The sequence below is a fragment of the Pagrus major genome, chromosome 21 (genome assembly GCF_040436345.1).
Source record: "Pagrus major chromosome 21, Pma_NU_1.0".
In the NCBI taxonomy this organism is placed as follows: domain Eukaryota; kingdom Metazoa; phylum Chordata; class Actinopteri; order Spariformes; family Sparidae; genus Pagrus; species Pagrus major.
In genome coordinates, this window is record NC_133235.1 from 2,463,610 (window position 1) to 2,480,537 (window position 16,928).

The window sequence follows — 16,928 nt, forward strand, 5'->3', positions numbered from 1 at the left end:
CTTTATACCTCCTCTCCAGTACATATATTTGAAACACTTAGTTACAAGTTACTTTGCATTTTTAGATTATTCAGTGTTTATAGGCTATTAATTGTGACGTGTTACCACTCAGATACTGTTGTGGGCGGGACATTGTGTGAGAGGATGTAACATTAGAGCCAAAGTAGAACATTTTGAAATGATTTTATCTGCAATCTGACAGAAAAATCACAGATACCGATAATCGGAAGAAGCTGAAGCTTCAGCCCCGATAATCGGTCTACCCCCACCTTCAATATATTTTTTCTCTATCATGTCATACCACAACTGATGCACACTCACTGTCAGAGGGCATTATGGTCCACTTACCCTCCCTGTTCACTAACTTGAGATGACAGTAGCTATGTTGAACCTTCCAAACAAACAGAGGTGGAGTGGGAACGGTGGGTATGTGTTGGTCAGGAAAACTATCTTTGGCTTTACATTTACTGTCTCGGGTTAGCCTGAGATATGACCGAGCAGCACTACTGGCAAGAGAATGACCAATGTGGTCTTCAATAGGGCCAAAGTTTTGACAACAAAGTCTGATGGATTTCCGCTAGAAGTAGGTATGAATGGAAGCAATGTAGATGGATAAAGATAGAGGTGTATTTACCCAATAAAGAATGATCCTTGTTGGCTGATTCTCCATCTCCAGTAGGAAGGTCTGGTCTGGTGTAGTCTCGACTCTTATCATTGTTGTATTTGACATTGAGGTTGACCAGTTTACTGAAGTCTATCCGCAGAGTACAGCATGAATTGTAGATGTTCTGTCCATCCAAAGACTGGAGAAGAAGAATGGAAAGAGGGACAAAGAATCACAGTAGTGTTGTAGTGTGATATAACCATAAATAAGTAGTTAGTGGTTAATGGCAACTGGTAACAAGTACAAGATGTATAGTACGTAGTACAAGTACGTATATTAACCCTCTAGGCGCCAAAGTCGCATTATTGCGACAGGCAACATTGCTCATTAATTTAGCTTCAATCCTGACGTCATTTGGGGGTGTGTTTCTATGCAAAATACCTGAGAAAAAAAAGTTTGAAACACGACACCAGCTGTCAGAGCGGCAGCGGCTAAACGGCAGAGTGGGAGAGGAGAGAGCCGCGGAGCGGTGGCAGAAGTGTGCTGGACAGATCGAGAGACAGATAGCGATTTTTGTAATAAAAAACAAAATGCCCAAAAGACTTTACAGTGCGGATGAGGTGCTTGCACAGATCTTTGCTGATCGCGATTCAGAAGGGGACGATTTGCCCTCTGATGACGATCGCTCGTCAGAGACGAGTGACTGACGATGCTGCAGCTGCACGGAAATTTACTCCTATCAGATTCCTGTTCATTTACTCTGAGGAGGAGAGGATGAAAAAAATCTATGAAAAAATTAAATGAAAAAAAATCTACTGTGTAAATATGTTCAGAATTCCGTTTTACTGAATTTTACCTGGTGACATACAAATTAGATTAGTAAATTTACTCCAATCAAACTCCTGTTCCTTTATTTTGAGGATGAGATGACAATATAAATATTTTTTTTCTGTGTAAATATGTTCAAAAATCAGTTTTACTGAAAGTTACTTTCAGTCACCTGGTGACATCACAATATGCAAATTAGATGATTAAATTTACTCCCATCACAAACTTTAGGTCATTATGAATATTTTTCTCATTTACACTATGGATTTATCTCTCACCACTTCCAAGCTACAGCCTTTTGAAATCTTACAATCCAAACGGAATATTTTCCTAAATAAACTCTGGCGCCTAGAGGGTTAAAGAATCGAATCAAAATGTGAATAAATCATAAATGAATAGTTAAAACATGTATTGCTCTGCACTAGTTGATTGAACATACACCTATTGATTGAATTGATGATTAAACCACTGAATTGTGTTACTTTAGAGTGAAATATAACCACAAATGAAAGACTGAAATCATGTAATTAAATATACCGCACTTGTATTATTGTGAGATAAGGCAGCGCAGCTGCCAGCTCGGACTTTCCTGGCATCAGAGATCTGAGGGTGCTGAGATGGCGAAGTTTTGCCGAGCTGGGAAGATCAAGTGGCACCGCGGTGTAGAGTTTTGTCGAGCAGGGAAGATCAGAGAAATGCCGTAAGACGGGCAAATGCAGACATGGGGAGGGCACGTGTTTTAACCTCGTGCAGGAAAATACCAGAGTCAGCAAAATTTGGACATAAACAAAAGAACGAGCCAGGATTGGACAAACCATGGTGCCCAGCCCCCGAATTAGTGAATATATAGAGTATGTTTTGTATTGAGAATTTGGGTCTTATCAGATGAACTTTTGTCTGTATGATATCATGCTTTAATTGTCGAAAATTAAACATTACTGCACTCAGCTTTGGAGGATTCCTGGAGATTGTTTCCTTTTTATTGGTGACTTTTTGAAACTCTGAAACAACTTTTTGGACAAACAAAGATTAAGAAGTCGATACACGACAGTGTCCTAACAGTTTACATGGAACTTGTTTCATGCTAATTATAGCCCAACCGATACTGTCGTTTAAGGGCAATGCTGAGTTAAAAAAATATCTGACAACCATACACTACTCAAAATTAGTTAGGGATACTGGGATATGGGTACATACATGCATGTGCATGAATAAGCAATAAAAGTCAAATGTAATGTGTCACATTATTTTGGGGACCAAAAATATTCCCAAAACACAAAATAAAAATTCAGATGTTACAGAATAAACAATGAAGTGAAACACTATAATATCCCAATATCCCTAATTAATTTTGAGTAGTGTATATCATCTGTATCCACAGTATCGATTTTTGTACATGAACAAATAATCACGACCCAGATCCCTCAGGTTTTTCTTTTAAAACACATACTAAGGAAGACATTTTACAGTTATGAATCAGGGGCAGGTCGACATATAGGTCTAGATCTAATGCCAAGAATGTCTGAAGGTCTGAAAGGTAAGATGTTAACTGCCCCATTTGAAAGTTGGGCAAAAATAGTCACAAATAGAAAGGAGACCTCAGTTACTCCACTGAGATTAAACCTAAAATGTAAATAGTTCCTTGTGAATCAAACAGTAGGTTATTGTACTACCAACGCTGGTCAATCAGTACTCAAAACCCGTTACTACACAGTAAAAAATAAGATTCAAATTTAAATTCTAAGCTTAGACTTGCCACAAGGGGTTTTCATATAAAAAGCTTATATTTTGTGCTGTGTCAAACATCAACCCCCACCCTGCTTCTCAACTATCCTTTCTATGTAACAAATAAGTTATTAAGGATATATTTAACAGTAAAGAAAGAGGACATGTTTTCCTTATTTTACCTAGAAAAGGTACAGTAAAGGCTATAGTTGATGTATCACTTGCAACTTCATCTGTGCCGTTGGAGAAGGCAGCTCTACGGAAACCCCTTTAGTCTGAGCCAATGAAAAACTGTCAAAGCCTCTTGCAAGCTTTCATTTTTGAATGCCAACAATATAAACAATGGGGACCTGTCAACATGATACAATTGTCTACAGGTTGCTTGTTTAATAGCCATAACTTATGTGAGTGATCATACCAGTTTAGCTTGCTGTGCATTGACGGGGTCGCTGAACTGCAGAAGAGCCTGAAACTGGTTGTTCTTGGTGAAGGTTATTATCTTCATCACGGTCCCAAACTTACTGAAGATCTGGCAGAATCAGAGAGAATAACAGAAACATGACCAAGTGTGATGTAAATAACCAAACTTCATTTTTAACATTCAGTTTAAAGTCCAATCCAATCCAACTTTATTTGTTAAGCACTTAACACAAACAAAATTGACCAAAGTGCTGTACAGAAGAATAAAAAATACAAAAATAAATTAAAAGACATAAAATATGAGTAAAAATAATAAGAGCTACGCAATAAAAAGCAGCAATGAAAATAAGAAATTGAAACAAGGAGATAAAGTCGACATCTTACTAGGTGTCAAAGGCCAAACACGGTCCCCTCTGAGCTTCCGCTTAGTGTTAGGCACACTCAGGAGCAGCTGATCAGCTGACCTGAGAGAGCGGGCGGGTGTAGAAGCTCAGAGAGGTAGGGCGGGGCAAGACCATTCAGTGATTTAGAGGCAAATAAAAGAATTTTAAAATGGATCCTAAATTGAATAGGCAGCCAGTGGAGTGAGGCTAAATGGGGGAAATATGCTTGTGTTTACGTGTGCCAGTTAAAAGACGTGCAGCTGCATTTTGCACCATCTGGAGACGGGCAATGGAGGACCCACTAACCCCCACATACAGTGCATTGCAGTAATCCAGCCGAGTGGTAACAAAGGCGTGGATTACCGTCTCAAAGTGCTGCCTTGACAGAATTGGCTTTACTTTGGCCAGCCTCCTCAAATGGAAAAGGCTTGATTTAACAACAGCCTTGATTTGACTGTTGAACTTAAGCTCAGGGTCCACTTTAACCGTGAGGTTTGTGATGCTCGGTTTGATATACTGGGCCAAGGAACCCAGATCTACATTCATAAGGAGTTCATAGCCATCCAGGCCTTTATGTCGTCGAGACACTTAAGTAACAGCCTGACATCGTATTCATCTTTCTTTCTTTTTTTTTTTTTTTCATTGATTTTTTACCAATAAACAAACATACACAAGACAGGACCAAAGAAAAACAAAAACAAGATGGGAACAACAACATAAAAAACCAAAAACCCAAACAGAAAGATCAGTTCCAGGTAAATGTGACAGGTACATTATACAGCACAGGGTGAAATACAATGGGAGCTAGATAAAGAAAAATAACACAGTTGTTTTTTGTTTTTTTTGTTTTTTTTATACAAATGCTCTGGTCATTATAGCAGAAAGATTTACATTAATATAATCAAGGAATGGTTTCCATATTCTTTCAAAGGCATTCGTTTTGTAGTGCAGGAGACAGGTCAGAAAGTCCAGAGGTATATATTCCATTATTGTCCTGTGCCATCCCACAACTGAGGGGGCTTTATCTGAGATCCAGTGCTGAAGAATATTTTTCCTGGCACAAAATGTCATAACATTATACAGTTTTTTCTGATATATATCAGTTACACAGCCACTGGGAAGACCCAGAAGGAGGGAAACTGGGTCGAGTTCAAGCTCCTTCTTCAGAACCTTTCGTATTTCAAATAAGACATCACTCCAATACTTTTGTATTTTAACACAGGACCAGAAACAGTGAGTAAGATCACCAATTCCTGTCTTACATTTAAGACAAAATGGAGAGACATCCTTTCTGTATTTGAAGAGACGGTTTGGGGCAACATGTGCTCTATGCAGTATCTTAAGTTGCATCGCTCTTGTCCGATTACAAACTGTTATTTTCCTTGCATTATCCCAGATGTCATCCCACATCTCCTCAGTTATGACAACACCCAATTCCCTCTCCCAGATCACTCCCAGCGCCCGATCACCAAGATTTGAGCAATCCCTCAGACCGGCATAAAAGGTTCTAATGGAAGCATCCCCCTTAGAAAGAAGCACTTGTTTCTCTATCTGTGTGACATTAACATCAGCAAACAGCGATGTATCTTTTGAAATAAAATCTCTGACCTGAAAATAACGAAAAAGATCATTTCTTGATATGCCATATTTTTCCATAACTTGATTGAAAGTCATGAGGGTAGGACCATCAAAAAGGTCACCCAAGGAAGAAATTCCCTTAGCTGTCCAGCATTTGAAAGCCGTGTCCAAGGTCCCTGGGAGAAAGTCAGGGTTATCAGTAATCGGGGTGAAAAACGATGTAAGCCCTGATCTGCCTTCCATATGCTGTGTGATCCTCCATGCTCTAATAGTATTAATTGTAACAGGGTTGCTGCAAAGCTTTTTAATACATTTCAGTTTATCAATAAAAAGTAGATTTTTTAGAGGACAGTGGGATAGGGACTTCTCGATATCAAGCCAGATTGAGAAAGCATCGTTTTTAATCCAATCAGCTATATATCTTAGATGGGCACTCAACTGATATCTTTTAATATCTGGGAGATCCAGCCCACCCATAGCACTTGGTAACTGTAACACTGACATCCTGATCCGTGGTCTTCGCTTACACCAGATAAAAGAACTAAACCAACCATTCAGTTTTTTCACTATTTTATGATTGAATAAGATGGGAATCATTTGTATTGGATAGAGCAAACGTGGAAGGATATTCATTTTCAGAAGTGAGATTCGGCCCAGCCATGATATGGGAAGATTGTTCCATCTCTCCATATCTTGTTTGATTTTATCTAATAGTGGGTTAAAGTTGGCTTGAAACATCTGATTAAATTTTGGTGTAATATATATATACCCAAATATATGAAACCTGCAGGGGACCACTTGAATGGGAAAGGATTAGGGTTATCTGGCGGTTGTCACAAATTACCCAGAGGCATCGCCTCTGATTTGGAGAAATTAACTTTGTATCCAGAAAAGGCAGCAAATCGGGCAATAATCTGAGTAAGACGAGGGACTGATACGGAGGGGTTTGACACATCATCTGCATATAATGTAATTTTATGTGCTTTTTCGCCCACATCCAATCCAGCCATTAAAGGGTCTCGTCTGATAGCTTCCGCTAGAGGTTCAATTGCCACTGCAAACAAAAGTGGTGATAAAGGACAGCCCTGTCTGCTACCCCTCTGGACCATAAAATTTGTGGACCTAAGTCCATTGGTTATGACTGTAGCCATTGGTTGGGTATACAGGACCTTCACCCATCTAACAAAGCTATCACCTAAGCCGAACCGTTCAAGTGTAAAAAATAAATAAGACCATTCGACGCGGTCAAAAGCTTTTTCCGCATCTAGGGAAATCGCAAGCCCATCCACTGACTGCTGTTCAGATAGTTGAATAATATTTAGCAATCTTCTAATGTTGTTGTAGGAATTACGGCCCTTAATAAAGCCAGTTTGATCCTCCTTCACTATAATTGGTAGAAGGCCTTCTAAGCGTCTTGCTAAGACTTTGGAAAGAATTTTTAAATCTACATTCAGCAGCGAGATCGGCCTATACGAGGCGCAATCCTCAGGGCATCTCCCTTTTTTAAGAATCAGAGAAATATTGGCTTCTCTTAATGATGGTGGGAGGGTGCCACATTCAAAGGAGTGGTTGAACATATTCATCATGGGCTCTAATAAAGACTTTGAAATTCCTTATAGAACTCGCTACCGAGACCATCACTGCCTGGTGCTTTGCCTGTTCGAAGGAGTTGAATGGCCTCACGCAGTTCAGCCGCTGAGATCGGGGCATTTAATTTAGATTCCTGATCTCGTGATATAGTTGGGAGATCAAGTTCGGAGAGGAAAGCTTGCATTAATGTTTTGGCATTGCTAGCTTACTCCGACTGATATAATTTTGTATAAAAAATTCTAAAAGTGTCATTAATTAGTTTAGAATCAGAAGAGCAAGTCCCTGACCCATCTAAAATTGACTCAATAATTTGAGAGGCCCTTCGTTTTTTTGTTAAATTGGATAAATATCTTCCTGGTTTGTCCCCATGTTCAAATAACCTTTGTTTTGCATATCCTAAATTTTCCCCCGCCTTCTTTGTTAACAAGGAGTCTAATGTAGAGCGAATAGCAGTTATTTCCTTCAGTTTAGCTGCTGTAGATTTGACATATTCCCTCTCTGATATACTTAACCTTTTTCCTAATAAAGCTTGTTGTTCCATATTTTTACGTCTTTTGGTAGCAGTATAGGATATGATTAACCCCCTGGCATAGGCCTTGGAGGTCTCCCAAAGCAGAGATGAATTGTTAGCAGAAGGGGAGTTAGTGGAGAGGAAATGCCTAAATTCTGTAGTGAAATATGATATGAATTTGTGATCTTTTAGAATTGAGGTGTCCATTCTCCAGCTTGGGGGTTTTTTGGAAAGTTTTTTAAATGTAATGTTCATATACACTGAATTTGAATTTATTTATTCAGGATAGCCCCTTGAGATGAATCATCTCATTTTCGAGGGGGTCCTTCCACAAAATGATACATATAGTACAAAGTCAAAACAAACAAAAAAAACAAAACAGTGAAACCCATTACAGGACTTATACATGATCACACACACTCACACAGACACAGACAAGGCTCTCCAAACCCCAGCTAATCCACTGACAGCCAAATCTCAATTCAGTTAGGAATTCAGGAATATCAGTTTATATGAAGATATAAAAGATACAAAAATTATATAAGTGAGAAAATGAATGAGAAATGAGAATAAAAGAAAAGAAAAAAAAAAAAGAGAAAAAATAAAAACAAGAACAAACACAAAATCAGAAACAAGAACAAGGAGTTTGCAAATGGGTTAGAAGTAATGCTTTGAAACCATGAAGAGAAGTAGTAGACCTAAGCTGGCATGGGAGATTATTCCAATCAGAAGGAGCTTTGAACTGGAATGAACGGCGACCAAATTCTTTAAATATTCTAGGAGTGCGGAAAAAGAGGTGAACAGTATGTCTTAGGTTGTATTGTGTACTGTAAGGAATTAGAAATTGTTTTAAGTATGAAGGAAGATTAAAGTGAATGCATTTAAAAATGAATAGTGACCAGTGAAAAAATCTTCTGGCTTTTGGGGTTAACCAATTCAGAGAGCATAAAGATTACAGTGATGAGTTCTGTAAGGACATCTCAAAACAAATCTGCAGAGGCTGTTATAAAGCACGGTGAGAGGACGAAGATTTGCTTCTGTGGTGTTCTGGTAGATAATGTCTGCATAGTCAAGAATAGGGAATATTAATTGTGTTATGATTCTTTTCCGGGCCTGTAATGTGAAACAATCAATGGAACGATACAGTAATTTCAAGCGACAGTAAATTTTCTTTGTAGTTGAGTCAATGTGTGGCTTGAAGGATAACTGAGAGTCAAGCCAGAGGCCCAAGTATTTAAATTCAACTACATTTACTAGTGGTGCACCATCAAGAAAATTTAAGGACCAATCTTTGGGTATTAAATCAGGTCTAGTGCTGAAAAACATGCTATGTGATTTTTTCTTATTAAGGAGAAGCTTGTTAGATGAAAACCATTTTTGAACGGAGTTAAAATTAGATTGCAAAGAGTGCTGAATTTGTGAAATGTTAGGTTTAGATGAGTAGATTACAGTATCATCAGCATAAAGATGAATTTGACAGTCGGAGCAGATTTGTGGAAGATCATTGACAAAAATAGAAAATAAAAGAGGACCCAAGGATGAGCCTTGAGGCACACCTTTTGTTATTGATTTAAAGTCAGACTGAGTGCTCTGAAAAGAGACACACTGGCTTCTATTGTGAAGAAAAGAATTAAAAAATAAAACTGATTCTGATGAGAGACCAATGGCATATAGCTTGTCTAGAAGGAGGTAGTGATCAACCATATCGAAAGCTTTTGATAGATCAATGAATATGGCACCAGTAGGCATATTAATGTCAAAGGAGGATAGTATAATCCGTGTATCATTCGTTCATTCGTTTTTCAAAATAAAACCAAAAATAAGAAAACGAAAAAACAATTCCTTTTCTCAGTATTCGTTTCCTAAACTAAAATGAAAAAACGGATAACGACTCGTTTTTTTCAGTTTTCGATTTTATGCTCAAATGAATAATGGAAAAAACGGATAACGAGCGTTTCCCGTTTCATGTTGCAAGCATTTGGTACCTACACCGGAAATTACCGTCACCCGGAAGTGGCCTGGAGCAAAGCTAACGTTAGCAGAGCCAGTCAATTCTCTGACGTTACCAGAGCACAGAATCTTCTCACCGACATTTCCGAGCACCTCTGAACACCGAACTGCTGCAGCGTGGTAGAAATCTCGGCATGCGTTTTACCATCCTCAAAAAGCTGTCCAATTATATCTGCATGATCCTCAAGTCCTGCCATTATTTTTGTTTTGCGCGCCCTCGCCCTCGAGACGGTCACTTCCGCTTCCGGCTCATTGAACTTTTTTCAGATCAAAATGGGATAAAACATGAAACGGGAAACGCTCGTTATCCGTTTTTTCCATTATTCATTTGAGCATAAAATCGAAAACTGAAAAAAACGAGTCGTTATCCGTTTTTTCATTTTAGTTTAGGAAACGAATACTGAGAAAAGGAATTGTTTTTTCGTTTTCTTATTTTTGGTTTTATTTTGAAAAACGAATGAACGAATGATACACGGATTTAGTATGTCATTGGTGAATTTTGTGAGAGCAGTGGTCGTCGAGAAGTTGGGTCGAAAGCCAGATTGGTGTGGAGATAAGATATTGTAATCATTGAGATAGTTGGATAATTGGTTAAAAATAAGTTTTTCAAATATCTTTGCAATACTATTGATGATTGAAATGGGTCTATAGTTGTTAATATCTTGGGGGTCACCACCTTTATGTAGAGGGGTCACTCTGGCACATTTCCAAGATGAGGGAGTTTCACAGGTAGTCAGAGATAGATTAAATAGATCAGACAGAGGGAATGATAAGACATGAGAAGCCAATTTAAAGAATTTAATCTCCAGCCCATCTGGACCACAACTGCTCCCAGAGCTTAAGCCGTCAATGACCCATTGGACCTCAGTTGAGGTGATAGTTCTGAAGGAGAAGGAGCTTCTGCACCTTTCATTAATCAGGGTGAGGTCAGAGCATTGATTACTGTCGCATGGTCTGATATTATAATGTTTCCAATTGAACAGGAGACAACAGATTCTATAAACTGTTTGGGGGCAAAAAAGTAATCAATTCTTGTGTAACAGTTGTGAGGATTAGAAAAAAAGGTGAATTCTTTATCTGCAAGGTGAAGTGTCCTCCAAATGTCCACATATCCAAAGTCCTCACAGAGACCAATGATTTGTTTTGACTGTTTTGATAGGGGTAAGGCACCTAAAGGAAACCTGTCCATCAAAGGATTCATAAGACAATTAAAGTCACCTCCTACAAAAGTTCTATCCACCGCAAGATCAGATAACTTGGCAAATGTCTCCATCAAAAAATTAAGGGGATGGCATGGAGGACAGTAAACATTTAAGAGAGCAAAATCCTCCCCATGTAAGGAGGCTGAAATAAGTACAAACCGTCCATATTTATCTTTGATACATTTTGACACTTTAACTGGTAAATTTTTCCTAATAAGTATTGCCACCCCTCTGCTTTTGGTGGTGAAAGATGAGAAATAGACTTGATCAAAACCGTACTGTTGCAACTTTAAATGCTCCTCATCATTCAGGTGCGTTTCTTGCAACATAGCGATGTCAATCTTTTCCTTTTTTAAAGATAGCAATATTTTTTTTCCTTTTGATGGGCGAGTGGCTTCCCCTAATATTCCAAGTGCACAGTCTCAATGTGTCACAGGTCATAACATTTTTTACTGAAAAGATTTAAGCTCCCAAATGTATTGAAACACCACCAGAATGATAATGATATCCACCCTTAAGCAAGGATGAACAGACCAATAAAACAGAGAAGAAAAAAAAAAGGTCATCATGCCCCCACAAAAAACAAATTAAAATACTCTGTGTTATTGGTTTACACATCATGTTATCAGCCACCCAAAAACAAAGGCTAGTAGGGCAAAGGTTGACATTTGAAATTGTTCAGTTTAGCTTTATGAGTCAGCATCATTATTCAAATAGATATATGATCCGCCCATAAACAAACGTTTTCATCCAGATAGTTAACCTGACCATAAACATAAACAGATCGGCTGGTGACTCACGTGTAGTTCACCTGAGAGTGTCAACAAAAGCCATGGCTTTAGCGGGTCGAAGCTCCTGGCTTCCCAACCGTGGATTATTTTCAGAGTAGCCGGGTAAAGCATCATGTATTTAGCTCCAATGTCCCGCAGCCGCTTCTTGACATCATCAAACCCTTTTCGTTTGTGCAGAACCACGGCTGACAGATCCTGAAAAAACATGATGCTCGACTCCTGGTACCTCACGGTCCCGCTGCATCTTGCGGCGTCCAACACCCTCTGTTTATCAGCGAAGTTGTGAAACCTGATTAGGACGGGTCGAGGTCGCTGGTTGGGCCCCGGCTTTGGAGCTAGTGTGCGGTGAGCTCTTTCAATTTTCACCCGGCCAGCTTTCGTCTCCAGCCCGAGCAGGCTGGGTATCCAGCTCTCGAAAAACTTTGTTGGGTTACTACCCTCCACGTCTTCTGGTAAGCCAATAACCCATACGTTTTTTCTCCTGCCTCTGTTCTCGAGATCATCGATATGCTCGGCCATGCTTTGTAATTGGTTTTCAAGCACCTGGATTCACTGCTCTGCCGCCTCTGAGGTGTGTTCAGCCGCAGAGATCCTGTTCTCTGCCTCGGTGGTTCTTTCCTCAACTTTTTTTAACTGCTGAGCGTGGGCCTGTAGCGTTTGGGATAGTGGCCCCAGCTTTTCATCAATCACCCTGGTTATGTTTGCCGTTATTTCCTGAATAGTTTGACGAAAAGCCGGGTTAAGGACATCCTCAGTGTTAGCTATTAGCGGTTGTTGCTCCTCTTCCACTGGAGAAAGGTCAGGCAAGCTAGCAGTAGCTTCTGGTCTGTTCGTCTTAGTCGATTTTCTACTGTCTTTTAGTGGCATTTTGTCCTGGCGTCTCAGAAAATACTCAAAAATACTCATTAAAATACCCGACATAAAAGTTGTCGTGAATATTGAATTGGGCGGAGTTATGTTGTAAATATCAGGGCAGTGGTGCGGAGCTCAGAAAAGTCAACCACTCTCTACGCCGCCATCTTGTCTCCTCATCTTTCTTTTTAAGAGGCACATAAATCTGACTGTCGTCCACATAACAGTGAAATGAAATGCCGTGCTTCCTAAGTATGGAACCAAGCGGGAGCAAATAGAGAGAGAAGAGGAGAGGGCCAAGAACTGAGCCCTGTGGGACTCCACACGAGAGAGGATCAGAGGAGGATACAGAGTCACCAAGGCTGACACAGAAAGTTCAATCAGCCAAGTACGACCTGAACCACTCCAGTGCTATGCCCCTGATGCCCACCCACTGCTCCAAACGAGATCAATATTTCGTGGTCCACTGTGTCAAATGCAGCAGTTAAATCTAACAGCACAAGGATAACACAGTCACCAGAGTCAGTAGCTAGAAAGATATAATTAAAAACTCTTAAAAGAGCTGATTCAGTGCTGTGCAGGGTTTTAAAACCAGATTGGAAAACATCTAGAAAAAGCTCTGCACACACATAATCAGCATCACAATTAGAGGTAAACAAATGTGGGCTTTTGAAAGGCCTCAAGCTAAATCTGAGAGGGTGTTAATGATTATTTATATAATGCTGATTCCTCTTCTCTTTTTAATTCCAGAGTGGCTCTTTGTTGCCTCACACAAGCTGTTTTCATACCAAAAAAGTTCAAACATCAGGAAAAATGAAAAAAACTTGTCTATGGGGCTGTGTGTGCCAATCTGAATGGTGGATGTAAAAAAATGTATTCAGGTTTTACCTGTTGTAGAACATCCAGTGTCACAGGATAAAACATGTTGTCAATGATAATTCGCAGGACAGGGCTGGGAGGTGGAGCGAGGTCCAAAACTCCAGGGTCAGAAGATGGTGAGTTTCCATCCTGAACTGCTGACACTGCCTGCAATACAGCCTGAGCCCTCTGGTTGAAAAGACAAAGCAATGAATACATCAGTCTAACCTTAGTTTGGTTGAAGGACAGTGTTTGGTGTACAAACATACCTGGTTCAGAGCTGAGTCTGTTTTCAGTTCCTTATGGTTGGAGTACTGAATGAAGACAGGAGTGTTTCTGACCTACATTGAATAAGATCCGTACAACACACAATTCAGTTAGCAGCCCTTACAACAAGAACAGAAATTATTAATAATGTGTAACATAAATGGAAACTGATGTACTTCAGACCTGTGGTGTGACAGCTGTGTAGTAGTTAACCATAGTTATGGCTGCTTCCTCTGTACCCAACTCCAGAAACGCCTAGAAGCACACAGTCAAATGGAGCTTTAGCAGAATAAGAAATCACCTCCAGGATAATAAGTCTCTTTCCTTTTCTTGTTTAAAAAGTAGAATATCATTCACTCGAACTTAAATGTGATCACAAGACTGTTCTTGGTTCATCTTCATCCAGAAGTATTGGCTTTTGTTTGTTTTATGGTACCTGGTTTTTCCCCTTAAGCATCAGTATGTTGGTGACCTTTCCAAAGGGCAGCCCCAGAGCAATGACTTCAGTCTCTGACACTTCATTGGGAAGTTTCCTAATGTGGAGAACTCTGGAGGGAGGGGATTCATCCAGACGCTGTTTCTTACTGTCACTGCCGTTCGCTGAATATGGACACGCACACAGACAAATCTTAAAAATTAATAAAATAGTGTATGATATCACAACTCCAGATTAAACCTTAAGAAGCATTTAAAAAAAAAAAAACATCAGTTTAAAGCACAAGTTGAATACTAAAATCAATTGTGAACTCAATGTAGCTGTTTTAGTTTGAGGGTTTTTCATGCTCTGACCAGAAAAATGGCTGCTGCAAAACAGCCTTTTGGTGGATTATTCCATTACTGGGTCGACAGAAAAAAAACCTGAAACTATTTTGATAGAATTTTATAATTTTTTGCAAATTCATTCAAGGAAAAAATGGAATATCACATTGTATTCAGACCCAGATCTGGGGATGGCTACAAAAAAATTTCTGCTGCATTGAAGGTCCCCAAGAGCACAATGGCCTCCATTATTCTCAATGGAAGAAGTTTGGAACAACCAGGTCTCTTCCTGGAGCTGGCTGCCCGGCCAAACTGGGAAAATCGGGGTAGAAGGTCTTTGGTAAGAGAGGTGACCAAGAACCACAAGGTCACTTTGGCTGAGCTCGAGACATCCTGTGTGGAGATAGGAGAAACTTCCAGAAAGTAAACCATCACTGCAACACTCCACAGATCTGGGCTTTATGGCAGAGTGGCCAGACAGGAGCCTCTCCTCAGTGAAAGGCACACGAAAGCCTGCTTGGAGTTTGCAAAAAGGCATCTAAAGGACAGTCGGACTGTGAGAAACCAGATTCTCCGGTCTGATGAAACTAAGATTAATCTTTTTGGCCTCAATTCTAAGTGTCATGTCTGGAGGAAACCAGGCACCGCCCATCACCTGCCCAATACCATCCCTACAGTGAAGCATGGTGGTGGCAATGTCATGCTTTGGTGGTGTTTATCAGCAGCAGGGACTGGGCCACTGGTCAGAGAACACTTATGTCAATGTGATATTTCAGTTTTTCCTTTTTAAAAAATTTCTAAAAATTTCTAAAATTCTATTGAGTGTAGATTGACAAGGGGACAAAATAATTTGAACGATTTTAGTATTAGGCTGCAACATAATAAACAAAAAAAAGCTCAGAAGGTCAAACTTAAAAAATTACAGCTACAGGATTTTACAAGGTCCCATGAATTTAATAGAAGTTTCACAATGATTCTTTTGTGCACGAATGTCATTTACCCCCAATAACACGATCAGACTCACTTCCTGACTGCTTTCACATGCACAAAAAACAGTATCAAGTCCAGCTTTAAATGATGGTGCATTGTGTTTACTGATATAATCCTAGTTAAGATTGAACGTACCAGTCATAGAGTTGGGGCTGCTACTGTACATGTTGAGCTCATCTGAGCCTCTCTGGAGGAACAAGAGCAAAAAGGAAAAGAAATTAAACTTTCATTTTCATTCCACCTCTGACAAATTCTAAAAGTATCACTTTTATAAGCCGGGTGATTTAATGCTACCAAACATACATCAAATATTATGATTATACTGTGTAATGCAATGCAATAAAATGAACTGACATTCTGTTTTTATTCATTATTACATTTAACAGCAAACAAAGAATGAAATTACAAATAACTTTGATGGCTTATCTTTAACTTAATAAAATTAGAATCTCAAAGTTTAACACATCTTTTTAATATCTTATCTTGTAACTTCACAGCCCACAATACTAACTGTTTATATCTAATCATCCGCCATATCCTAACATCCCATGACTGTATATTCCATCCCTTTGTGGATGATATCATGCAGACAATATAAATGTAGGTGTTTGGGTAAAAATAGTAAAAATTAGGACTGCTTACCTTCACACCAACCGCAACATCACTGCCAGTGGAGAGAATGCAGGGAGATGTTAAAAAAAGGAAAGAAAAGAATGTTAGAAATGCAATCGCTATAAAGGAAAGAGAGACTGGTCAACTGGAGAGTTTATCAAAAATCAAACTGGAGAACTAAATAATGGCACAATATATTCACAGGTATCTGAACATGTCCTTTGCTGTTGCTTTACTCTATCTTGTGACGTCACATGTAGGCATCACCCTATGGACGACTGCACAATGTAAATATTTAAGTCACCTGCTCTTAACGTTGTGTACAATGAGCCGGCAGAGGTCGCCTGTAACATACAGTAGCTTCAGACAAAGGACCCCTGCGAGCTGACAGGTGCGCTGTCATATCGGCTATGACACGGTTCATTAATAACATAAAGCAACTGCTTACTACACTAATAATACCCGACAATAATTGTGGCTATTTATCACATTAACATTTAACGTACACATTTCAGTTTTAATCGGTGGCTACAGTAGACTAGCTAGCTAACGTTAATGAGACAAAGTGATGTAATGCTGTTACCTTTTACCAACTAACTGACGCTAGCTTGAAAATTATGACATGATGCTCTTGAGTTGAGTTCTACATTAATTTACGGTTCTCTACCAGCAAGACAACATTAAACAAAATCAGATTTGGTAGCCAGCTAGCGTCATGTTGTTCGCAATGTATCGTACAGTATCAAGAGTCTCAGTCGAGCTAACAATTAGCATATCGTAGGTTGAGCACGGGAAATGGCTGATTTTATGTCCAATGCATGCACAGCAGTGGGAAGTGCACCCAGAAACAGAAGATATACTATGAACACATTTACCCGTCCATTGCAGCTCTTTGTACTCTTCTGTCTGTTGGTATTTCAGCACACTTCGACTTCGGTGCCTTATATG

At 39.4% G+C, this 16,928-nt stretch overlaps 1 protein-coding gene across 2 annotated transcripts in view; it reads right to left on the reverse strand.

Annotated features, from left to right (window-relative positions):
- The window catches only part of LOC141016459 (polypyrimidine tract-binding protein 2-like), a 54,945-nt gene extending 38,017 nt beyond the window's left edge, over positions 1–16,928 (reverse strand). For both annotated transcript variants that reach the window (XM_073490836.1, XM_073490835.1), the window contains exons 1-9: positions 16,856–16,928; positions 16,011–16,032; positions 15,504–15,555; positions 14,056–14,219; positions 13,803–13,874; positions 13,622–13,693; positions 13,383–13,541; positions 3,576–3,686; positions 635–803 (exon numbers count right to left, since the gene is read on the reverse strand). In XM_073490836.1, coding sequence (XP_073346937.1) covers positions 635–803; positions 3,576–3,686; positions 13,383–13,541; positions 13,622–13,693; positions 13,803–13,874; positions 14,056–14,219; positions 15,504–15,555; positions 16,011–16,032; positions 16,856–16,863 — 829 coding nt within the window. In that variant the 5' untranslated portion in view covers positions 16,864–16,928. The remainder of the gene's footprint in view (positions 1–634; positions 804–3,575; positions 3,687–13,382; positions 13,542–13,621; positions 13,694–13,802; positions 13,875–14,055; positions 14,220–15,503; positions 15,556–16,010; positions 16,033–16,855) is intronic.